The sequence below is a fragment of the Pogoniulus pusillus genome, chromosome 15 (genome assembly GCF_015220805.1).
Source record: "Pogoniulus pusillus isolate bPogPus1 chromosome 15, bPogPus1.pri, whole genome shotgun sequence".
In the NCBI taxonomy this organism is placed as follows: Eukaryota; Metazoa; Chordata; class Aves; order Piciformes; family Lybiidae; genus Pogoniulus; species Pogoniulus pusillus.
Window position 1 is genome coordinate 9,970,893 of NC_087278.1, and position 17,638 is coordinate 9,988,530.

At 49.0% G+C, this 17,638-nt stretch overlaps 1 protein-coding gene across 2 annotated transcripts in view; it reads left to right on the top strand.

Moving 5' to 3' along the window:
* Positions 1 to 16,884, top strand: part of CACNG2 (calcium voltage-gated channel auxiliary subunit gamma 2) — a 54,447-nt gene extending 37,563 nt beyond the window's left edge. For both annotated transcript variants that reach the window (XM_064155335.1, XM_064155336.1), the window contains 3 exons: positions 11,306 to 11,389; positions 15,138 to 15,278; positions 15,767 to 16,884. In XM_064155335.1, the coding sequence (XP_064011405.1) occupies positions 11,306 to 11,389; positions 15,138 to 15,278; positions 15,767 to 16,302 (761 nt within the window). In that variant the 3' untranslated portion in view covers positions 16,303 to 16,884. The remainder of the gene's footprint in view (positions 1 to 11,305; positions 11,390 to 15,137; positions 15,279 to 15,766) is intronic.
* The last annotated feature ends 754 nt before the right edge of the window (positions 16,885 to 17,638 follow it).

Genomic DNA, 17,638 nt, shown 5'->3' on the forward strand with positions numbered 1-17,638 from the left:
GAGATCCAGGTCAGGGGTGAATTCACTGAGGGTGTACACCTCAAGAGGTTTGGCACACTCACATTCCCCTCATGCCAGGGCGTTGGCCAGAGCACAGCACTGGGTAGCCTGGGCCCAGCTGGGGAGCTGCTCTGCATTGGGCTTCTCCCCAGCAGCAGCACTGCAGGGCAAGATGTAGCAACTGCTGGAGGGAGCTGCAAAAATCATGAAGTCCTAATCTCCCCTCAGGGGTTCCATTTGCTGAGCAAGGTGGGGCATTTTGGGGCACAAAGGGCACAGGCCAGAAAGGCTCCATGGGCACACGACCCTGCACATTGCCGCTCGACCCAAAGCGCTGCAGTCAGCAGGGCTTTCTGCCAAGGAAATCCTGCACCGAGCTCCCTCCTGGCCATCTCTGGTGGGCTGCCTGAAGGGACAGCAGAAATCCCAGTGTGCTCTCTGAACAGAGTAAGAGATAACCAATATTCCCTGTCTGGGTAAAGCCGCCTCTGCTCTCCAAGGGCAAGCATGTGTGAGCTCAGTGAGCACGTAATGGCTGCCATGCTCGTCTGCGGAGCCACCGCGCTGGGGGATCTTTCTCAGTGTTGCATGAAGGGCTTTGGGATCCCTGGGGTATAAAAAGTGCTAGAGAAAACCTAGCCCTTCTCTTGTTCTATTTCCTTACCTAAAATAAACTTCATACTCATCTGCTGGACTGGAATAGCCAAAAACAGGTTGTACATCCCCAGCGGAGCTGCTCACTCCAACTCAGACAACCTCAGTTAGACCCCAAGTTCTCACCCAGAGATCATTAAAGAAAGCAAGCAGTGCCTACCTGCCCGGTCCTTCTCCCAGGGGTGAGGAGGGCAATGAGATGACAGACTCGGAAGACCACCAGAGCAGGGCTGCTGTTCCTCCATGGGAATCAAGCTGAGGAATTCCCACGCCTTGCTATTTCCCAAAATTTCTCCTGCCGGCTGTCAGTTCTGGTACAGATTTGACAATTCCTACTGCAGGCTGACAGTGTTGTGTGGGAGAACACAGGAGACTTGCTGAGGCTGCCAAATTGCTAAACAAGTGTGATGGGGGTCTTTCCCTTCCTCCATGTGCCTGAGCCTTGGAGGGGAATGAGGAGGAGAGCTTAAGTGGTGTAGAAGAGGGAGGATGGATTAAAAGCTGCCTCTGTCATTGACTTGTTCCATTCTTCGTATTATTTCCCTGGGGTTCTTGGGTATTTTTATTATTAATAACTAATAATAATTTCTATAAAGCCCTTTGCATCCTGAAGGACCCTAAAGCACACCACATACTTCATAAGCTAATTACCAGCTGCAAGTCTAATTCCTCTCTTGGTTGTGACCATATCTGCTGAAGGAGCAGCTCAGAGTCACACTAGATTTACACCAGTTTAACTGAGGACAGCTTCTCCCTATAGGTCCAGCTGGATATGTCAGAGATAAATGCAGTGTGGAGGTGGAGATGCAAGATTTGAATTGCCTTTTCTCCTCCTTTGTAATTTAAAAATGACTAAGGACATTGCATTCAAAAAGCCTTGTGAGCACAGCATCACCACTGCAAGATCCACCATTTGCACCTGGAGAATAGGCAAGCCCACGTTGCCACTGGCATAGGTGCTCAGCCCCCATCTGAACCAAAGCACTGTGAGGCTCATGGCTGTGCTCCAGGCTGCACAGACCACTTTTCACGGTGTAAGGAGGGCTGCTTTTCCTTCTTTCCTTGCCTGGCAAATCCATGCCTGTATGCAGCAACTTCCAGTCACCCTTAGAGTTGTGTTCTCACCACTGACCCTAAAGATGACCTACTGTACCAAGTCAGCTTGAGTCTGTCCTCTGATGCACACTTACAGGTCAGCAACACAGTTATGTCTAGGGAGGAAAATGTGACCCAATAGCTGAATTATAAACTTTCTGTCCCGTGGATTTCCTCTGCATAGTTTTGAGGAGAAAGTAACCCACATGAGCTCTGGGTGTTTGAGTTCAAGTTTGAGATGGTTCAGTCCTTACATCCTCATCCAGCTGGGATGTTGTTTACATGCTTTGATTTCTGAGAGTTTGATGTTGTAACCCTATATGCAAAACCTGGCCTAGATACAATGTTGTTACCATGATAGGGAAAACAAGAGAAGCGACGTCTCTTAAATACTCCATCCCATCCGCCCCTTTCTCTCCAGGCTTACATTAGCATCTCCCTTCCTCTGACATCTGGATCTGCAGTCATGGATTGGGATTGCCTGTGGTATCTGTGGAGCACCTCCTCTCCTCCCACACCTTCTGCACATCATTTCTCTCTCACTGCAGATAATTGCATCACCCTTCCTGTCACTCAGCTCACAGTTGTAGTGTCACGTTTGACTCGTTACACACACACACACACACACAAAGGTTCTTGCTATGAATGGCCAGATTTTTAGTTTTTTTAATCCTCTCTAATATCTTGGTCTCTCTTGTTTGACCTTTCTGTTTTCCTTGGATTTCCTTCCATGTTCTGATCAACTTCAATTTTTCATCTTCCACCCCAGCAGCTCCAGCAGTTCAGGTGTGCTCTTGGAATTTAAAACCCAACATCACATCTGAGGACAACTACTCACAAACACTTTTCTCAATCCTTTTTCTGGTTCCCAGCTCATTTAGTGATCAGTTCTGCTTCGTCTCAAGGCAAAGGAAATGGTTCTTTCTGACTCAGCTGATCTATCTTGAAAACCCTGCAACAGAGCTTGCATGCCAAGAAGTTCATGGGTTTCCTAGCTTGTCACTCTAGCAATTGTAGAAACAGCTGCTGGCCTCTGCTGAGGAATCAGAGATATTGTCAGTGAATCAGAATCATAGAATCAGTAGGGTTGGAAGGGACCACAAGGATCATCTAACTCCAACCCCCCTGCCATGGGCAGGGACACCTCATACTAGATCAGGCTGTCTAGATCCTTGTCCAGCCTGGCTTTAAACACCTCCAGAGATGGGGCTTCCACCACCTCTCTGGGCAATCCATTTCAGGGTCTCACTGCCCTCATCATGAAGAACTTCTTCCTAACATCCAGTCTGAATCTACCCATTTCTAGCTTTGCTCCATCCCCCCTAGTCCTATCACTACCTGGCATCCTAAAAAGTCCCTCCCCAGTTTTCTTATAGACCCCCTTAAGATACTGAAAGGTCACAATAAGGTCACCTCAGAGCCTCCTCTTCTCCAGACTGAACAGTCCCAACTCTTTCAGTCAGTCCTCATAGAAGAGCTGCTCCAGCCCTCTGATGATCCTCATGGCCCTTCTCTGGACACACTCCAGCACATCCCTATCCCTCTTGTAACAGAGGCTCCAGAACTGGATGCAGTACTCCAGGTGGGGTGTCACCAGAGCAGAGTAGAGGGAGAGGATCACTTCCCTACACCTGCTGGCCACACTCCTCCTGATGCAGCCCAGGGTCTGGTTGGCTTTCTGGGCTGCAAGTGCACACTGCTGGTTCATGTTGAGTTTCTCATCCACCAGCACTCCCAAGTCCCTCTCCTCAGGGCTGCTCTCCAGCCAGTCACTGCCCAGCCTATATTGGTGCTTGGGATTGCCTTGGCCCAGACGCAGGACCTTGCACCTGGTCTTGTTGAACTTCATGAGGTTGGCTTGTGCCCACCTCTCCAGCCTGTCCAGGTCCCTCTGGATGGGTCCCTTCCCTCCAGCTGTCAGCCGCACCTCACAGCTTAGTGTCATCGGCAAACTTGCTGAGGGTGCACTCAATGCCTCTGCCCATGTCACTGACAAAGATGTTGAACAAGACTGGTCTCAGGACTGATCCCTGAGGGACTCCACTTGTCACTGGCCTCTACTGGGACATGGAGCAATTGACAGCCACTCTTTGGGTGCCTTACACATCTAGTGCATCACACAGGAAAACACCAGTTAGGAAGAAATCAAACTACTTCACTGCCATAGATCTGACACCACAGCCTGCATTTGTTATATATGTATATAGAACACTTTTTCTTTCTTTTGTCAATTGCAGAATGCCAGCACAGCAGGGAAATGTGAGAAACACAACATTAGGAGGAGGAAAGTTATCCACAGCTTTAGATGATTTAGATGAGCCTAATATATTTTTGTGGTCAATACTGTTCTCAGAAGAAATTCAGCTCAGGTTTGACTCTGCCATAATCTAGAAGATAGAGGCAATGGTCTCTCAGAGGAGACATTTGTATGCAAAAAAGAAGGGGTGGGGGGGAGGTTTGAATGATTGCTGTTGTTGCTGTGTTGAGGTTTTTCATTCGTAACTTGGACAGATATCTAGCAGTCCCTGAGAACCACCCACCCACAATGTTCCAGCTTTGTAAAGCTCCAAAGTGCTGGGTCTATGCACCAAACGTGCTCAAGAGCCTTTGCCCAATTCTCCCAGCCAGTCCCACTCTCTGCCTGTGACAAAGCACAGGAAAACTCAAGCCCCGGTGAGGATGATTGTGAAAGTTACAACACTGGGAAAAGAGGGTGTTTAAAAATGGAAATCTTCATATAATCTTAATAATAGGTTTTGCTACCACCGCCTCTCCACCCACGTACAAGGAACAGCTCCAGCCAGCTCTGAGGCAGTGTCTATCGGCTACTTAGCAGCGCTAGGGAGAGGGGCGGGAAGGTGAGGAGGCAGCTGCCTCCAAGGGAAACTGTAGAGCGGCTCAAGGCAGAGAGCAGGCGCAGGGTCCGGCCGCAGCGCAGCGCGATCCCCATTCGCTCGCTGCAGCATCAGGCAGGCAGAGCGCTGCGGGGGGACCGTGTGGGTGATGCTGAGATGTGACGGGGTTCTTCTGCACTCCCAGAGCGCTGAGGCTCTGCGGGGGAGTAAGCCAAGCCACCTGCAGCCACGCACATACAGTTTTCTTCTGTCGTTAGCCCTCTCTGCTTCATCGGGTGATTGTCAGCAAGTGCTGCAGCGAGAGAGCAAGGAATAAGAGCTGGAAAAGGCCGAACGGGAGCCTCTTAATGGCTTGGATGAGACTTTTCTCCCCAGTGCTCGGTGGCCGTTCACTGCCTCTCTCCTTTCACCTCATCATCTCCTCAGTGCTACCCTGTGCTAGCTTCTACTTTCCCCTTCCTTGCCCATCTGTGTCTGCATTTCTTTTTCTGTTTATTTACAATCTCCTGACTCAACTCCTCTCCCCAGAACTGTTATTATCAAGCCACGTTACTGCTGCAGCTTTGGTCATTGCTAATGCACTGTGATATACCCTTCCCTTCATGTTCATCAAGGTGGCAATGGTTTGTAAGGCAGTGTTTGTACCATTTTTACTGCAGTAAACTCCCTTTATCATCTGATACTTGGCAACAGCTGTAATAAACATGATTGTGAATAATAAGGTGAGGACAGCTGGTATAATGGTTCTGCCTTGTAGGCAGGGGGGATATTCTTTCATAACTCTAAGATCAATTTCTATTTTGCATCAGTTCTTTTACAAGCTTTTTCACCACAGTATCTGAATGATTTCCAGTGGCACATTAAGTGATGGGGCTTGATATCAGTCACATGTGGCTTGTTCTTTTATCCTCTCCCCAGGGAGAGAATTATATATGCAACATACTGGTGAGGTTGCTAAGGTTTTGTTTGGGTTTTTTAATGTATGCACTGCTGCATGTTTCTCTTAGAGAAGACCACATCAAAGCAGGCACTGAATTTGCACCAATTTCTGATGGTCCTTTGCTCTCACAGGATCTCTGCTATTGTCCCAGGCTTACCCCATACACCTCATTTTCTGCCCCACTGAGCTTCATCTTGTAGGGGAAAGTTCCTCTCTCCCTAAGAAGAGCTGTGGAATCTTTGGTCTTAAAACTACCCACCTGAGTCAAAAGATACTGCCACTAGTACAGCATCCCTTGCCACTGTGAAGGGTCAGAACGACAGAGCATCACTTGCTCAGGGCCAAAAATGACCATCCCTTGTGGCACAATGGCTACGCTTGCTGGTATAACCCTACACCCTGTAACCAAGACCTTTAAATGTGTACTCAGGCATGTGAAAAGATGGCCTCATTTTTGCAGGGTGCTATCTATGGAGAGATTCCCCTAGAGGGCCAATGAGCACTTTTGAAAAGCCAGCCTTTCTTTTGGGTACACCAGCACAGGTGGGTAAAAGCAGATGCCTGCGAGCACTGTCTGTACTCCCTCCACTGTGCTCTTCATCACCTCTAAATCCCCCAAAACAATGAATGCTCTCATTCTTGGAACGGTGTAGTCAAAATGCCCCTGAAGGGCTTTTCCTGTGTTTCCCTTGGCACTTTGTGAAACCTCACTCCTTCCTCTTGAAGTCATGTCAGGTTGGGCATTAACAACTCAGTGTCACTAGTGGCATTTTTTGACAGGGATAGCAGGCCTCCTCTTCTGGTTTGGGAGCCCTTTGCCAAAACATGCAAGAAAGATATGCCAACAATTTGCCATGTAGCTGTGGAATTTGTATTCCCAGCCCAGAAGCTGGCTCTGAGCCCCACTTCACCACCTGGTACCTAACAGACTCCGCTCAGAATCAGAGGCCTGGATCAGAAATAAATGTTTGTGTTTGTGTCTGACTACCCACCCTTCATTTGTCACATTTCTTTCATGAGTAGCTATCAATCTGTAGCAAAGATTACTTCTGAGGCAGGCATCACAACTGTGAATTTGGGAGAGCTTTCACACGCGTGTAGCCCTCACATTTATCTGAGGGACGATCACACCAAAGATCAGCATGTTATGTTTGAACTGGAAGGTGGAGATAATTACCTGGCCCAAATGACCCAGTGTATGAACACAGTCATATTTTCAATATAAATCTCTTCAGGCCATGTTCCTAAGGCAAGGAAATATCCTTATTCCCATTGTGAATGAAAGCAGAGCAGGGTTAAGAGACTTTCCTAAAATAATGCAGGGAGCGTGTGGCAGAGAAGAGGTACTGGATCCTTGGCCAACACCAAGCCATCTTTCTGAGCTTTTAGAGACAACAGCTATATCCAGTCTCCTTTATTTATTCTTCTATAAGCAATCATGCCAAAACCTCTGCTAAATTGGAGAGTGAGACTGAAGGAAAGCTTTCAGTGGATTGCTTTTTTCCATAAATGGAAATATCACAAATTATTCTGGGAAAACAGGTCTTTCTGTTCTCATCCCTCTTTGTCTGCTTCTCTCCTTTTGGACGTCTTTTCCTCTGGCTCCCAGTTTTCAGATGTGCAGTCCTGACCATTTAAAAGTGTTCCTACCCTGCAGGAAGGGAGTAGCTTTTCATTCTTTGGAACTTACTATTTTGCAATGGATTGCACTCTGCGGGCAAGCAAGACTTCTGAAAGAGACAGAGCTGCACAAAGCAGCATAAAAATAAACCATATCACCAATCCCAAGCCAGGTTCTCACTGGGGGTAACTTGGTCTGACTCTCGCTGCAGCAGAGCTGATGGCTGCCAGCTGTCCTGGGTACACAGCATGTACCCAAACAATGACCCAGCCACTTTAGAGAGGGTCTCTCTGAGGGCTGACCACGCAGTTAAAGTTGATTTTTGCACATCTTAGGCAGGTCATCCCTGCTCTTAATGACCCAGGTGGGCAGCTTGTGTCCTGGTCCAGGCACTGGGGGAGTCTCTTGCACCAGTCATAGTTCCTCCAGACTGAGTTTCCCAAAGCTTAAGCAGACAACAAGCAAACAGTGGAGATCTTGAGGATTCCCAGTAATACCCAGGGGACTTGATGGCTGCTCTGTGAAGCTTGTCCTGAGACAAGTCAGAGCTCCTCCCCACCTCCTTTGCAACCTGCACATCTCAGAATAGGCTGCTTGAAGATGCCCACACCAATACAACAAGGAGATGGAGGTGGCTGCAATGAATGAGAGAGACTTAAGAAACAGGAGGAAGATCTGGTGGGTGAGCACAAGAAAGGATGAAGGGAGAATGTGAACCATGCTGGGAGAGCTGCAATGAGGAGATGGAAGCACATGGCTTAAGTTTCTCAGAGAAGCATGCAGGAGATGCCAGAGAACTCAAACTCTTCCTGTTTCAGGGCTCACAGCATGGGATAGCTCTAGTTGGGAAGAATGAGAAGGGCAAAGGGACACAAGTACAGCAAAGACATTGCTCCTACTCTCTTGAGGGGCACTCAGAGCCCTGCATGCTCTCCCAGATAACAATTTGCACAGATATTCAGGAGTATTAAGTGTAGGGTGGTGCATGTGCAGCACGGGAACAGGCTGTTGTGTCAGACCTCAGCAGCACTGCTGAGCTGCTCCACCTCCCTCCCTGTGTGTGGCCACTGTGCTTCCACCAGCACAGGTGCCAGGGAGGCTGCTGCACCATCTCAGCAGGCCACAGATGTCTTGTCAGAGATTTGCCAAGTGACCTTGGCAGAAGAGGTGACAGCATGACCTTCCCTGCACTGAATGGGTTTCTGAACCGCTACCATTTATCACTCACCTACTCCATGTATTTGCACAGCTGCTGGCACCAGTGCACCCACACCATGCCCTCTTTAGCACATGCCCATACAGCATAAGGCAGAGGAGTGCTGTCACCCCCATTTTACAGGGTGGGTCTCTAAGGCAGAGAGAAGAAGCTGTTTTAACAGCATGCCTGTGGCAGAGTGAAAACGGAATCTTGTTCTCTTCTATTCCCAGTTAGCACATTAATGACCTAAATTCTGCATCCTTTCCCCATCCATCGCCCAGAGGAGCTGGGCGGCATTGGAGGAAAGGGTGTGGTGGCACAGGCAGATAGTCAGCATCCAGAGTCGCAGCACTCTGTGCTGAGCACAAAGTAGGACTAAAGTGGAGCCTGCATGTCCTTGCCTGAGTGACTGAACCTCTGACTTGTTATCCCACACAAGTCCATGTAAAAGACACCCTGCAAAGATGCAGCACATTTCCCAAACAGCTACAGCAAGAAAGGGGCAGGGGAGAGGGAGAAGAGAGGAAGCAGGGAAGCAGGGAAAAGATGGCACAGTGAGAGACTTTCCAGATGTAGCACCTTCTCCCCTCTTGGCTGATTCCACCTAGAGGGCTCTGTCTGCGCACTAGGAACCGTTCCTGGGAGGTGCATGCAGGCTCTGCTTGCTCCCCCAGCATGTGTGGGCAGGAGGCACTTAGTGCTCAGGATGTGCTGAGTAAAGAGATGAAAGCTGAGACTGGATACTTCCTTGGCGCTTCAGGGAGTGGCAGTGTTCACATGCACTGTACATCAGCGACTGCAGCCAAGGGACCAGGGTGATGAGCTGCTTGTCTGTCATGGGCAGATGGCCCAAGGAAGTCAAGGGCAAGCAAGGGAAAAGAGTTCCACGGATATTTAAGTGGGCAAGTAGAAGGGCATGAGTGCAGCAAAGGAATTGGCTTGGCTATGAATTCTTCCTTCTGGAAGAGCCATGGCTGAGAAGCAGACACTTCTTGAATGAGATAACTGGATTGGGAATGAGTGATTAATAACCTCCTTTCATAACTCACCATTTCAGTACGGAAATAACACTTCAGAGGTACATGGAGAAGCTTTGTTCTTACTTTTTTCTCCTATTACTTACCTCTTAGACACACACACAGAGTCCTTTCTGCTGTCTCTAACCTCTTAAAGGCAATAGGCATCTCAGAAGCATCAGTCGCAAGCTGACTGGAGGTAGAAGGAACTGAGCTTGGAGGCTGACCTAGAGGAACCCACCTGCCTGCCTTCTACATCTATTTGCTCAGCAATGCCTCCCAACACATCCCTAACCTTGCTCCACTAAGGTTTGGCCTCAGGAAAAGACTCAGGGGACATCTTTCAAGCTTGGTCCTTCTTCCAGCTCTTCTCAAATATCTAAAAGATAATTGGAGTTAATCCAGAATAAACCTTCTGAGACATGACTCGAGGAGCTGACATGGTCCCTGCAGGTCTCAGCCTAGGTAGAGTTTGCCTAGAAGAGTTCTGTGTTCCCCACAAGCAATCATTCCCAGATGGAACTATTGTAACTGTGGTGGTTCCATTTTCCCCTTGCCCTGCATGCCCAGCTGGTCCAGCGCCTGGGCTCAGGGCCAAGGTGGCAGGTGGCTTTCTCAGGTTGCCACAGCATTTGTGACTCTCCAGAATTTGGCTCTGAACTCTTCTTCTGAGGGTTCAGTCAGCCCAAGCCACTTCAGTGGCTGACCTTTGGTGAGGAGGCCCACGGGATCACTATGCCTATTCATGCACCTTATGCAGACACTGAATTCCACCTTTCTGGGCCGATTATGTTGATCAGTTCTCTGTTAATGGGCAACTACTTCAAGAGTCCAGGGGGAAATACAAGGCAAAGGAGGAGAAAAAATTGGGTGGAGATAAGATGGAACTGCCTCCTGCACGATTACTCCTTTGAGATTCTATTCAGCCAGTGGTGATGGTGATAATACGGTGTGAGGGTTACCTCTCTGATGTGGTATTTCTGATTCCAAGAGAAGAGAGACATGAATGGTGAAAATAAGGGGCTGGTAGGCATCCTAGATGGCAAAAGCCTGGCCTCCTGCTGGGATGGCTTTGCTGGTCATGGAGCATGTGAATAAGGGTACCCCGTGACTAAAGCCATCAGAAGGCCCTGTCCGTAAGCCAGCCTGACAAAACTAAGGGTAACCAGTCCAGTTTCCCTCACTTATGGCAGAAGATTTTGCTCCTCCAGTGCAAAGAGTGTTTTGCTGCAGATGCAGACTTCCACCAAGCTTCTTATAGCCTTAGTCTGTGAGGCAAAACAAGAGGAGCCTTGATAAAGGTATGCAAAACAAGCAGTCACAGGGAGGAAGTCAATTAAGAGCTTTTGTTTTTCTTGTTCCACACCAGAACAATGAGATATATCCTGCCAGACAAATGAACAGGCAGCAAATTCACAGCTGAGAAGCAAACACTTTTCCACCTAAACTTGATCACCCCACTGTGCACAGCACTGCTGGGACCCATCAAGGCCACAAAAGGTGAAACACAAACACCCACAACCACACTGTCCAATGCTGAGGCCAGGAACCCTGACCCTTGTGCTTTGCAGCAATAACTCTTCTCATTGCATATGCCTCAGAGGCAGGCAGTGCCATCTGCAGCGGGAGTCATATCTGCTGACCAAAGCCTCTGGAGCTTTCCATCATCGAGCAAAGGATGCTGGGCTAGATGGGCATCAGACTGGATCCAGACAGCAAATCCCATGCTCCTGTACAAATCAGAGGGAGAGATGTGTGCAAGCATGCAAGGAATGCACATGGGCATTTAATGGGCATCCATACACGAGCAGGTCTGCTGCCCAGGAGGAAGGTGGGAGAGGTACAAAGGCCAACAAAGAGGGCAGCTGTTTCTGAGAGGCAGAGTTTGGTGTTCTCATTTGTTCTTTTTTTTCTCTTGTTCCCTAGGGAATTTTAAAGGTCTGTGTAAGCAAATCGATCACTTCCCTGAGGATGCAGATTATGAAGCCGATACAGCAGAATATTTCCTCCGTAAGTCCGCAGGCTCCTCTTGCAGTGGCTCGTAGCCGGTAGTGTCGGGTGCCTTTTGCTTTCTGAAGGTAGGGTGGTGCAGATGCTGGGAACTGTGAGGCTCAGCATGCCAGAGGAAGTGATCCCAGAGCCTCACCGCCCCCCCAAAAATAGGTCCACTCTCACCTCCCCGGGCCCTGTCCCTGAGACAGTGCAAACTGCAAATTGACAGTAACAACCAGGGGCACTTTTTATTAACGACAATTAGTTATGGTGTAAACCCAAAGTCTTAATTCAAATCCCACGGAGAGCTGCTGAGTGGTCATGAGGTCAGGACTGGGCTAGCTGGGACAGTGTGAGTGTGTATGTGTGAGTCTTTGTGCATCCTCCTAAAGCAGAGGAATTTTGTATTTCCCTACTCAAGTTGCACTAGGTTAAAGCAATGAGCTGGATTGTGTCCAAGGAGCACCTTTTTCTGTCTGCGTCCTTCCCCAAACACCGCTTGCCTCCAGAAACTGCAGATCTGATCTTTGATGGTTTTAGTGGTTTTAGGGATGAGAAAGACAAGCAGGAACAAGAACAGTCAAAGCCCTTTGAAAAAAAAAAGACGTGGTGTTCACTTAGGGCCCCGAGGAGAGGTGCTGTACCTCAGGCACATGGTGTCTTTGTAAAGAAGCCTAACCTGAGCTCTGAGTCCAGCCTGGAATGTGCAGGTGAAGTTCACGCCAATTTTCACATGGGGACAGGGATGGCAGCATGGCCAGCAGGACAGATGCACATCATGTGCTGCCCTCCCTGAATTCAAGTCAGTATTTCCACCTGCCCCAGAAGCAGGACTTGGCTTGTCTTTTAGCACAGCTGGACCGGGATCGCTCCTCCACTTACGTCCCCACATCCATATCCTGCCTTCTCTCCACAAGCCCAAAGCCTTTTGACATCAGGAGAAGAGATCTTCTCCCTTCAGAAATCTGAGATAAGTGCTTTTGACCTCCCAAGGTTAAGCATCAGAGGTGTGCAAAGGCCGGGAGTCTTTCAGAATGTCTCCTTGTTATCAGGGTGTGCTCCAAGCCAGATGTGGAGAATCAGCCCTGCGGCAGGGATGAAAGAGGTAATTTAAATTCTGTGAGGCTCATTTGTATGTGAAAAGAGGTGGATCTTATGCTGCTTCCTCTTGGTTTCTCAAACAGTTCTTCATCCACTGTAAATTGTAAATAACCCAGGGAGATTGCTTCTTTCAGATGCCTTTCTGCAGCATCGATCTCTTAATCGCTGCGTGGCCCCTGAACAACAGAGCTGAAGACTAGGGTTTGATCCGGTTTGGCACCATGACTGTGCAGGTTGCCTCTGAGGCAGCTCTTGCAGAGCTATTTGGGAGCGAGGAAGCTGCTTGCAGCATCAGCTGCACTTCAGAAAAAAAGAGCTGGGGGAAGGGGGTGAACATCTCAAGAAGGACAGGCCTGCTCCCTCAGAGTGAACGAGATCTGAAGACAAAAAATTGGCTTAGCATCAGGACCTGAGGGTGTCCCCAGGATAGAGCCCTTCTTAAGAAGAAGATAGGTTCAAAGAGAGATTTGGCAAGTCAATAAAGGACTATTGGGTCTCTCCTGAGGGAAATGAGATTTCTGCTGGCTTAGATTTGACTGGAGAGGAACCCCACTGAACAGCTTCTTCCCAGGACTACTGTTCATATAGGGTCTCTGAGCACTGCGCATGGGCAATGCCTGGTGATACTAGCAAGAACAGCTAAGAAGTGGTATATTAGTATCAGACAAGGTGATTCCCTCATTTCAACGACCAGGATGATTGCAAGGCAGTGTTCATGGCTAGAAGGCCTCAGACTTTGTTTCTGCCAGCCATCCACTTAAGATGTCTTAGGCTTTTAGAAATCAACTGCCTATTGTCAGAGAGGAAGCAGAAGCTTCCCTCCGTTTCTTTGGTAGGAAACATCAGAGCTAGAGAATAGACAAATGATACAAGGGAACATTCAGACACTGTCAGGAAACCTCTTCCCTTTAGACCAAAGGTCCTGGACTGGATATGATTCTGCCTCTCTCTTGCTGACATGGTCTCCCTGAGGGGCAGAAAGCAGGGGCTGAGCAAGGCTGCTGTCTTTCCCCACCACATAATGCTTGCAGCTCCCCATGTCGGCTAGCAACTTTGTCTTAGGCCAACAGACATGAATTTCAGAATTAAGACCCAGATAGAAGTGATGTGGTCAGGACTAGGCTGTGGGACTAACCAAGCATTCCTCTAGAAACCCTCTGAACAGCAGATGTCCTCTTGATGTTTGCTCACTGCCATTTAAGCTTCATGTTGTCAAATCTCGCCTTGCTTTCCAGAAGCTATTAAGATGGTTATTATCACTAGCCTGTTCCCTGAAACACAGCCAGGCAGAACTGGAAAGAAAGCAAGAGAGATTTCTTCCTGCCTTTTGCATTTCCCACGAACAAGCAGTGGGCTAGAGCCCCCCTTAAGACGATGATTCCTTGTGCCTGGTAGGATCCTGATGCCAACAGAGTCTCTGAAGCGTGGTCTCTGCACGCTTAGGAAAAAGTCCTGTGCTTGCTTCATAGGGTTCAATTCTTACAGGCAAGGGAGGATTAGCTTTCATCTCCCCTTCCAGATATTTGTTCAAGAAGCAGAACTGCACCAACCTATATGATATCTTTCTTTGTCAAGCAAGGCTTCATCTCATACTTTAATGGCTTATTTTCTCTTGGGAAGGGAGAAAGGAAGGTATTTCCTACTTTGAAAATAGGAATATTGGCAACGTGAACTCGGGCAGACTGTTGGTACCCACTGAAGAGCCCACGAGCAGTGTGTGCATGCGTGTGTGCATGGGTGTGTTTATTACACAGCCCTGGCCTTACTCTGCATGACTACGAGAGTCTCCCCCAGAAGCTTTAGGGGTATATTTTCATGTGCGTCTAAGCACATCGGTGCGTCTGTGCCGTTGCCCTCTGCTGGCTGAGCTCTTCACGTATCGACCGATGGAGAGCTTGCGTGTGTGGGAGCTGGCACATCCAGACCCATCACTGCCCTCTGGAAGGAGCCCAGTTGTTTAATTACTAGGACAGGACCAGCGTTTCAGCATGCAGGGCTGGGACTTGCACTTCTCAGTCCTCACTGCAGCCGCAGAGCAGCGCACGGCACCAGCAGCTCCTTCTCAGCCCAAATAAATAAATAAATAAATAAATCTCTCCTTGAGATGTTTGTGCCCTTTCGGGAGGATTCGAGATTGAGCAGCTCCACAGGAAGCATTTGGGTTGCTGCTCTTTGAAGAGCAAGCTTGAGTGGCAGCACCCTGCTGGAGGAAAAGACAGATGGTGCCAGGGCTCCCACTCCAGCACACAGTCCCCCCAAAAGCGGAGGAAAAGACAGCGTGAGGGGAGAAAAGCAGCACAGACAGGTTCCCAGCTTAGACACCAGCCCCGCAGCCCCCAGCCCTGCAGCTCCTTCTGCCTCCCTACCCCGGACCAGCAGCTTAGCGGCAGCAGCAGAGCCAGGGCACAGGAGACTTGCTTCGGACTGTTCTCTTTGACACACTTTGTTTCCCTTTCGCTCCCTCCCTCCACTCCCTGATGACTTTATCCCCCCTTAAATTACTCCACACCCCACCCTGCACATTGCCCTCCGTCTCTCCCCTTTGCCCCCACCCACAAAACGTGCTCGCATCCGTCCACCCCTCACCCTGCCACAATTTCCGTGCCTCTTTTCCCTTTCTCTCACACCTGTGCTGTTCTTTCTTTTCCTCTCCTCTCCTCTGCAGGGGCTGTTAGAGCCTCTAGTATTTTCCCGATCCTGAGTGTGATTCTGCTTTTCATGGGTGGACTCTGCATTGCAGCCAGCGAGTTCTACAAAACCCGACACAACATCATCCTTAGTGCCGGCATCTTCTTCGTGTCCGCAGGTAAAAGGATGCACAGCACCCGATGCCCCAGAGATGGGCTCTGGGAGGTAGAGGGGGCCTGCCCAGTGAAGGCATCCTGCAGGGTCACAGTTGCCTAGGCAGGAGTGCGTGTGTTTCTCACGCCCGATGAGCTTTATTCAGGGTGAAAGCAGCCCAGGGATGCCTCTCTGCCCTGCCCGCTCTCTGAGCAGAGGCAGGCAGCAGCGCTCTGCAGGCACAGGCTTTCCCGCTGCTTGGGACCTGCTGGAGGGACTGAGTTTTGCTGCATCCAGCATCTCTCGGGGACCAGTAAGGATGTAGCAGGCATGTGGGGAGGGTCTTGTTTGGGTTTCCCAAGGAAAGCTGCCTCCTGGGGAGAGGATGGGTGTCTCGGTGCCCTCCTTTCCCCACATCCTGGGGTCAGGGGTTCAAGCCCATGACTCCCCCCCCCGCCCCCAACGGCTATGCGTGACCTTCTTGACATCCCTTTTCCACCGGTCGGCTGGCAGGTCTGAGTAATATAATTGGCATCATCGTATACATATCAGCCAACGCTGGAGACCCCTCCAAGAGTGACTCCAAGAAGAACAGCTATTCCTACGGCTGGTCCTTCTACTTCGGGGCCCTGTCCTTCATTATAGCCGAGATGGTGGGAGTGCTGGCGGTCCACATGTTCATAGACCGGCACAAACAGCTGCGCGCCAACGCCCGTGCCACGGACTACCTCCAGTCCTCCGCCATCACCCGCATCCCCAGCTACCGGTACCGCTATCAGAGACGCAGCCGCTCCAGCTCCCGCTCCACTGAGCCTTCACACTCCAGGGATGCCTCTCCCGTCGGGATCAAAGGGTTCAATACCCTCCCATCAACAGAGATCTCGATGTACACCCTGACCAGGGACCCGCTGAAGGCAAGCACCACCCCCACCGCTACCTACAACTCCGACAGGGATAACAGTTTCCTCCAGGTTCACAACTGTATCCAGAAAGAGAACAAGGACTCTATCCACACCAACACAGCCAACCGCCGGACCACCCCGGTATGAAGCCGTCGCCATGAGCCGAAAATGGGGCAGGAGCGGGCAGGAGGAAAAGGGGTGGGCTGCGGGATGGGGAGGGTGGAAGGGGCAGGGGCCAACAGGGGGGTGGGAAGGAAGAGGTGGATGTGCCCCGTAGCGGGTGGGGACCTTCCCAATGCAAAAAAAAAAAAAAAAAAAAAAAAAAAAAAAAAAAAAAAAAAAAAAAAAAAACCAAAAAAATCCATAAAAAGTAACAAAAAGACAAAAAAAGAACAACAACAAAAAAAACACTAAATGAAGAAGCAGACAAGTAGATGAACAAGCAAGCGAACAAAAAAACCAACCAAACAAAAACCCAAACAAATGCAAATGAAAAGGAAACATGAGGAAAGAGACAGCAATTTAAAAAAAAAAAAAATTAAAAAAAGGAAAAAGGAAAAAAAAAAGAAAAAAAAAAGGAAAACTTTGAAATCAAGAGAAAGAGAATTAAAAATAGAAATAAATTTAAAAGAAAATGCATGATTTCCCATGTACCATTATTTTAACATTTAATAAAAACAGACTTTAAAAAAAAAATAAAAGGGAATGAAGGAAAAAAAAAAAACAATTGACAATAAAATCAAGTGGGAGGAGGAAGAGGCAGCATTTTGGATTTTGGGAGGTTTTATTCTTTCATTTTGTGGTTTGTTTCCCACGTACCTTTAACCCAGCACCGGCTCCTCGGGGGACAGGGCATGGGGTGTTGGCTGGTAGCAGCTTTGGTGTCCTTAGTCCAGTTACGGAGGATCCCTGAGGTCAAACCTCAACCTGTTCCATTCCCCTGGGATCCGTGGGGATCCGCTCTATTCCCCCAGGGTCTGTGAGGATCTGCTCATGTCCCGCTGGTGTGGAGGGGTTAAAAGCAACTCCTGCCCCTAGGGAGTGCAGGAGCTGATGCTGAGTCACCCCTCCACAGTGTTCCTAGCGGGGGTCCCTGCTTCTTCAGCCCTGGGGGACCCTGGGGTTAACAGTGACAGTGCAAAAAGCAAACAGACACAGTAAACAAAGATATATACACAGAGGAAAAAAAAAAAGAAAAAAAAAGAAAAAAAGGTTTCTTAAAAGTGGCAATTTTTTTAATAAAACAACAGCTATAAATAAATGTAAATACAAGAAGTGGATTTACTTGCAAGAAAAACAGATAGTATTTTTTTTTCTTTTCAATTTTTGTTTCCTCCAACTTCAAACTGTGAAAAAAAAAAAAAAAAAAAAGAGGGAAAAAGGCAGCAGGGAGCAGAGTGGGAGGCACAGGCAGAGGGTGGGGGGCTGGTGGGGTCAGCCAGGGCCCCCCCATCCCTTCAGGAGGCTGCTGCTGTGGTGGGGT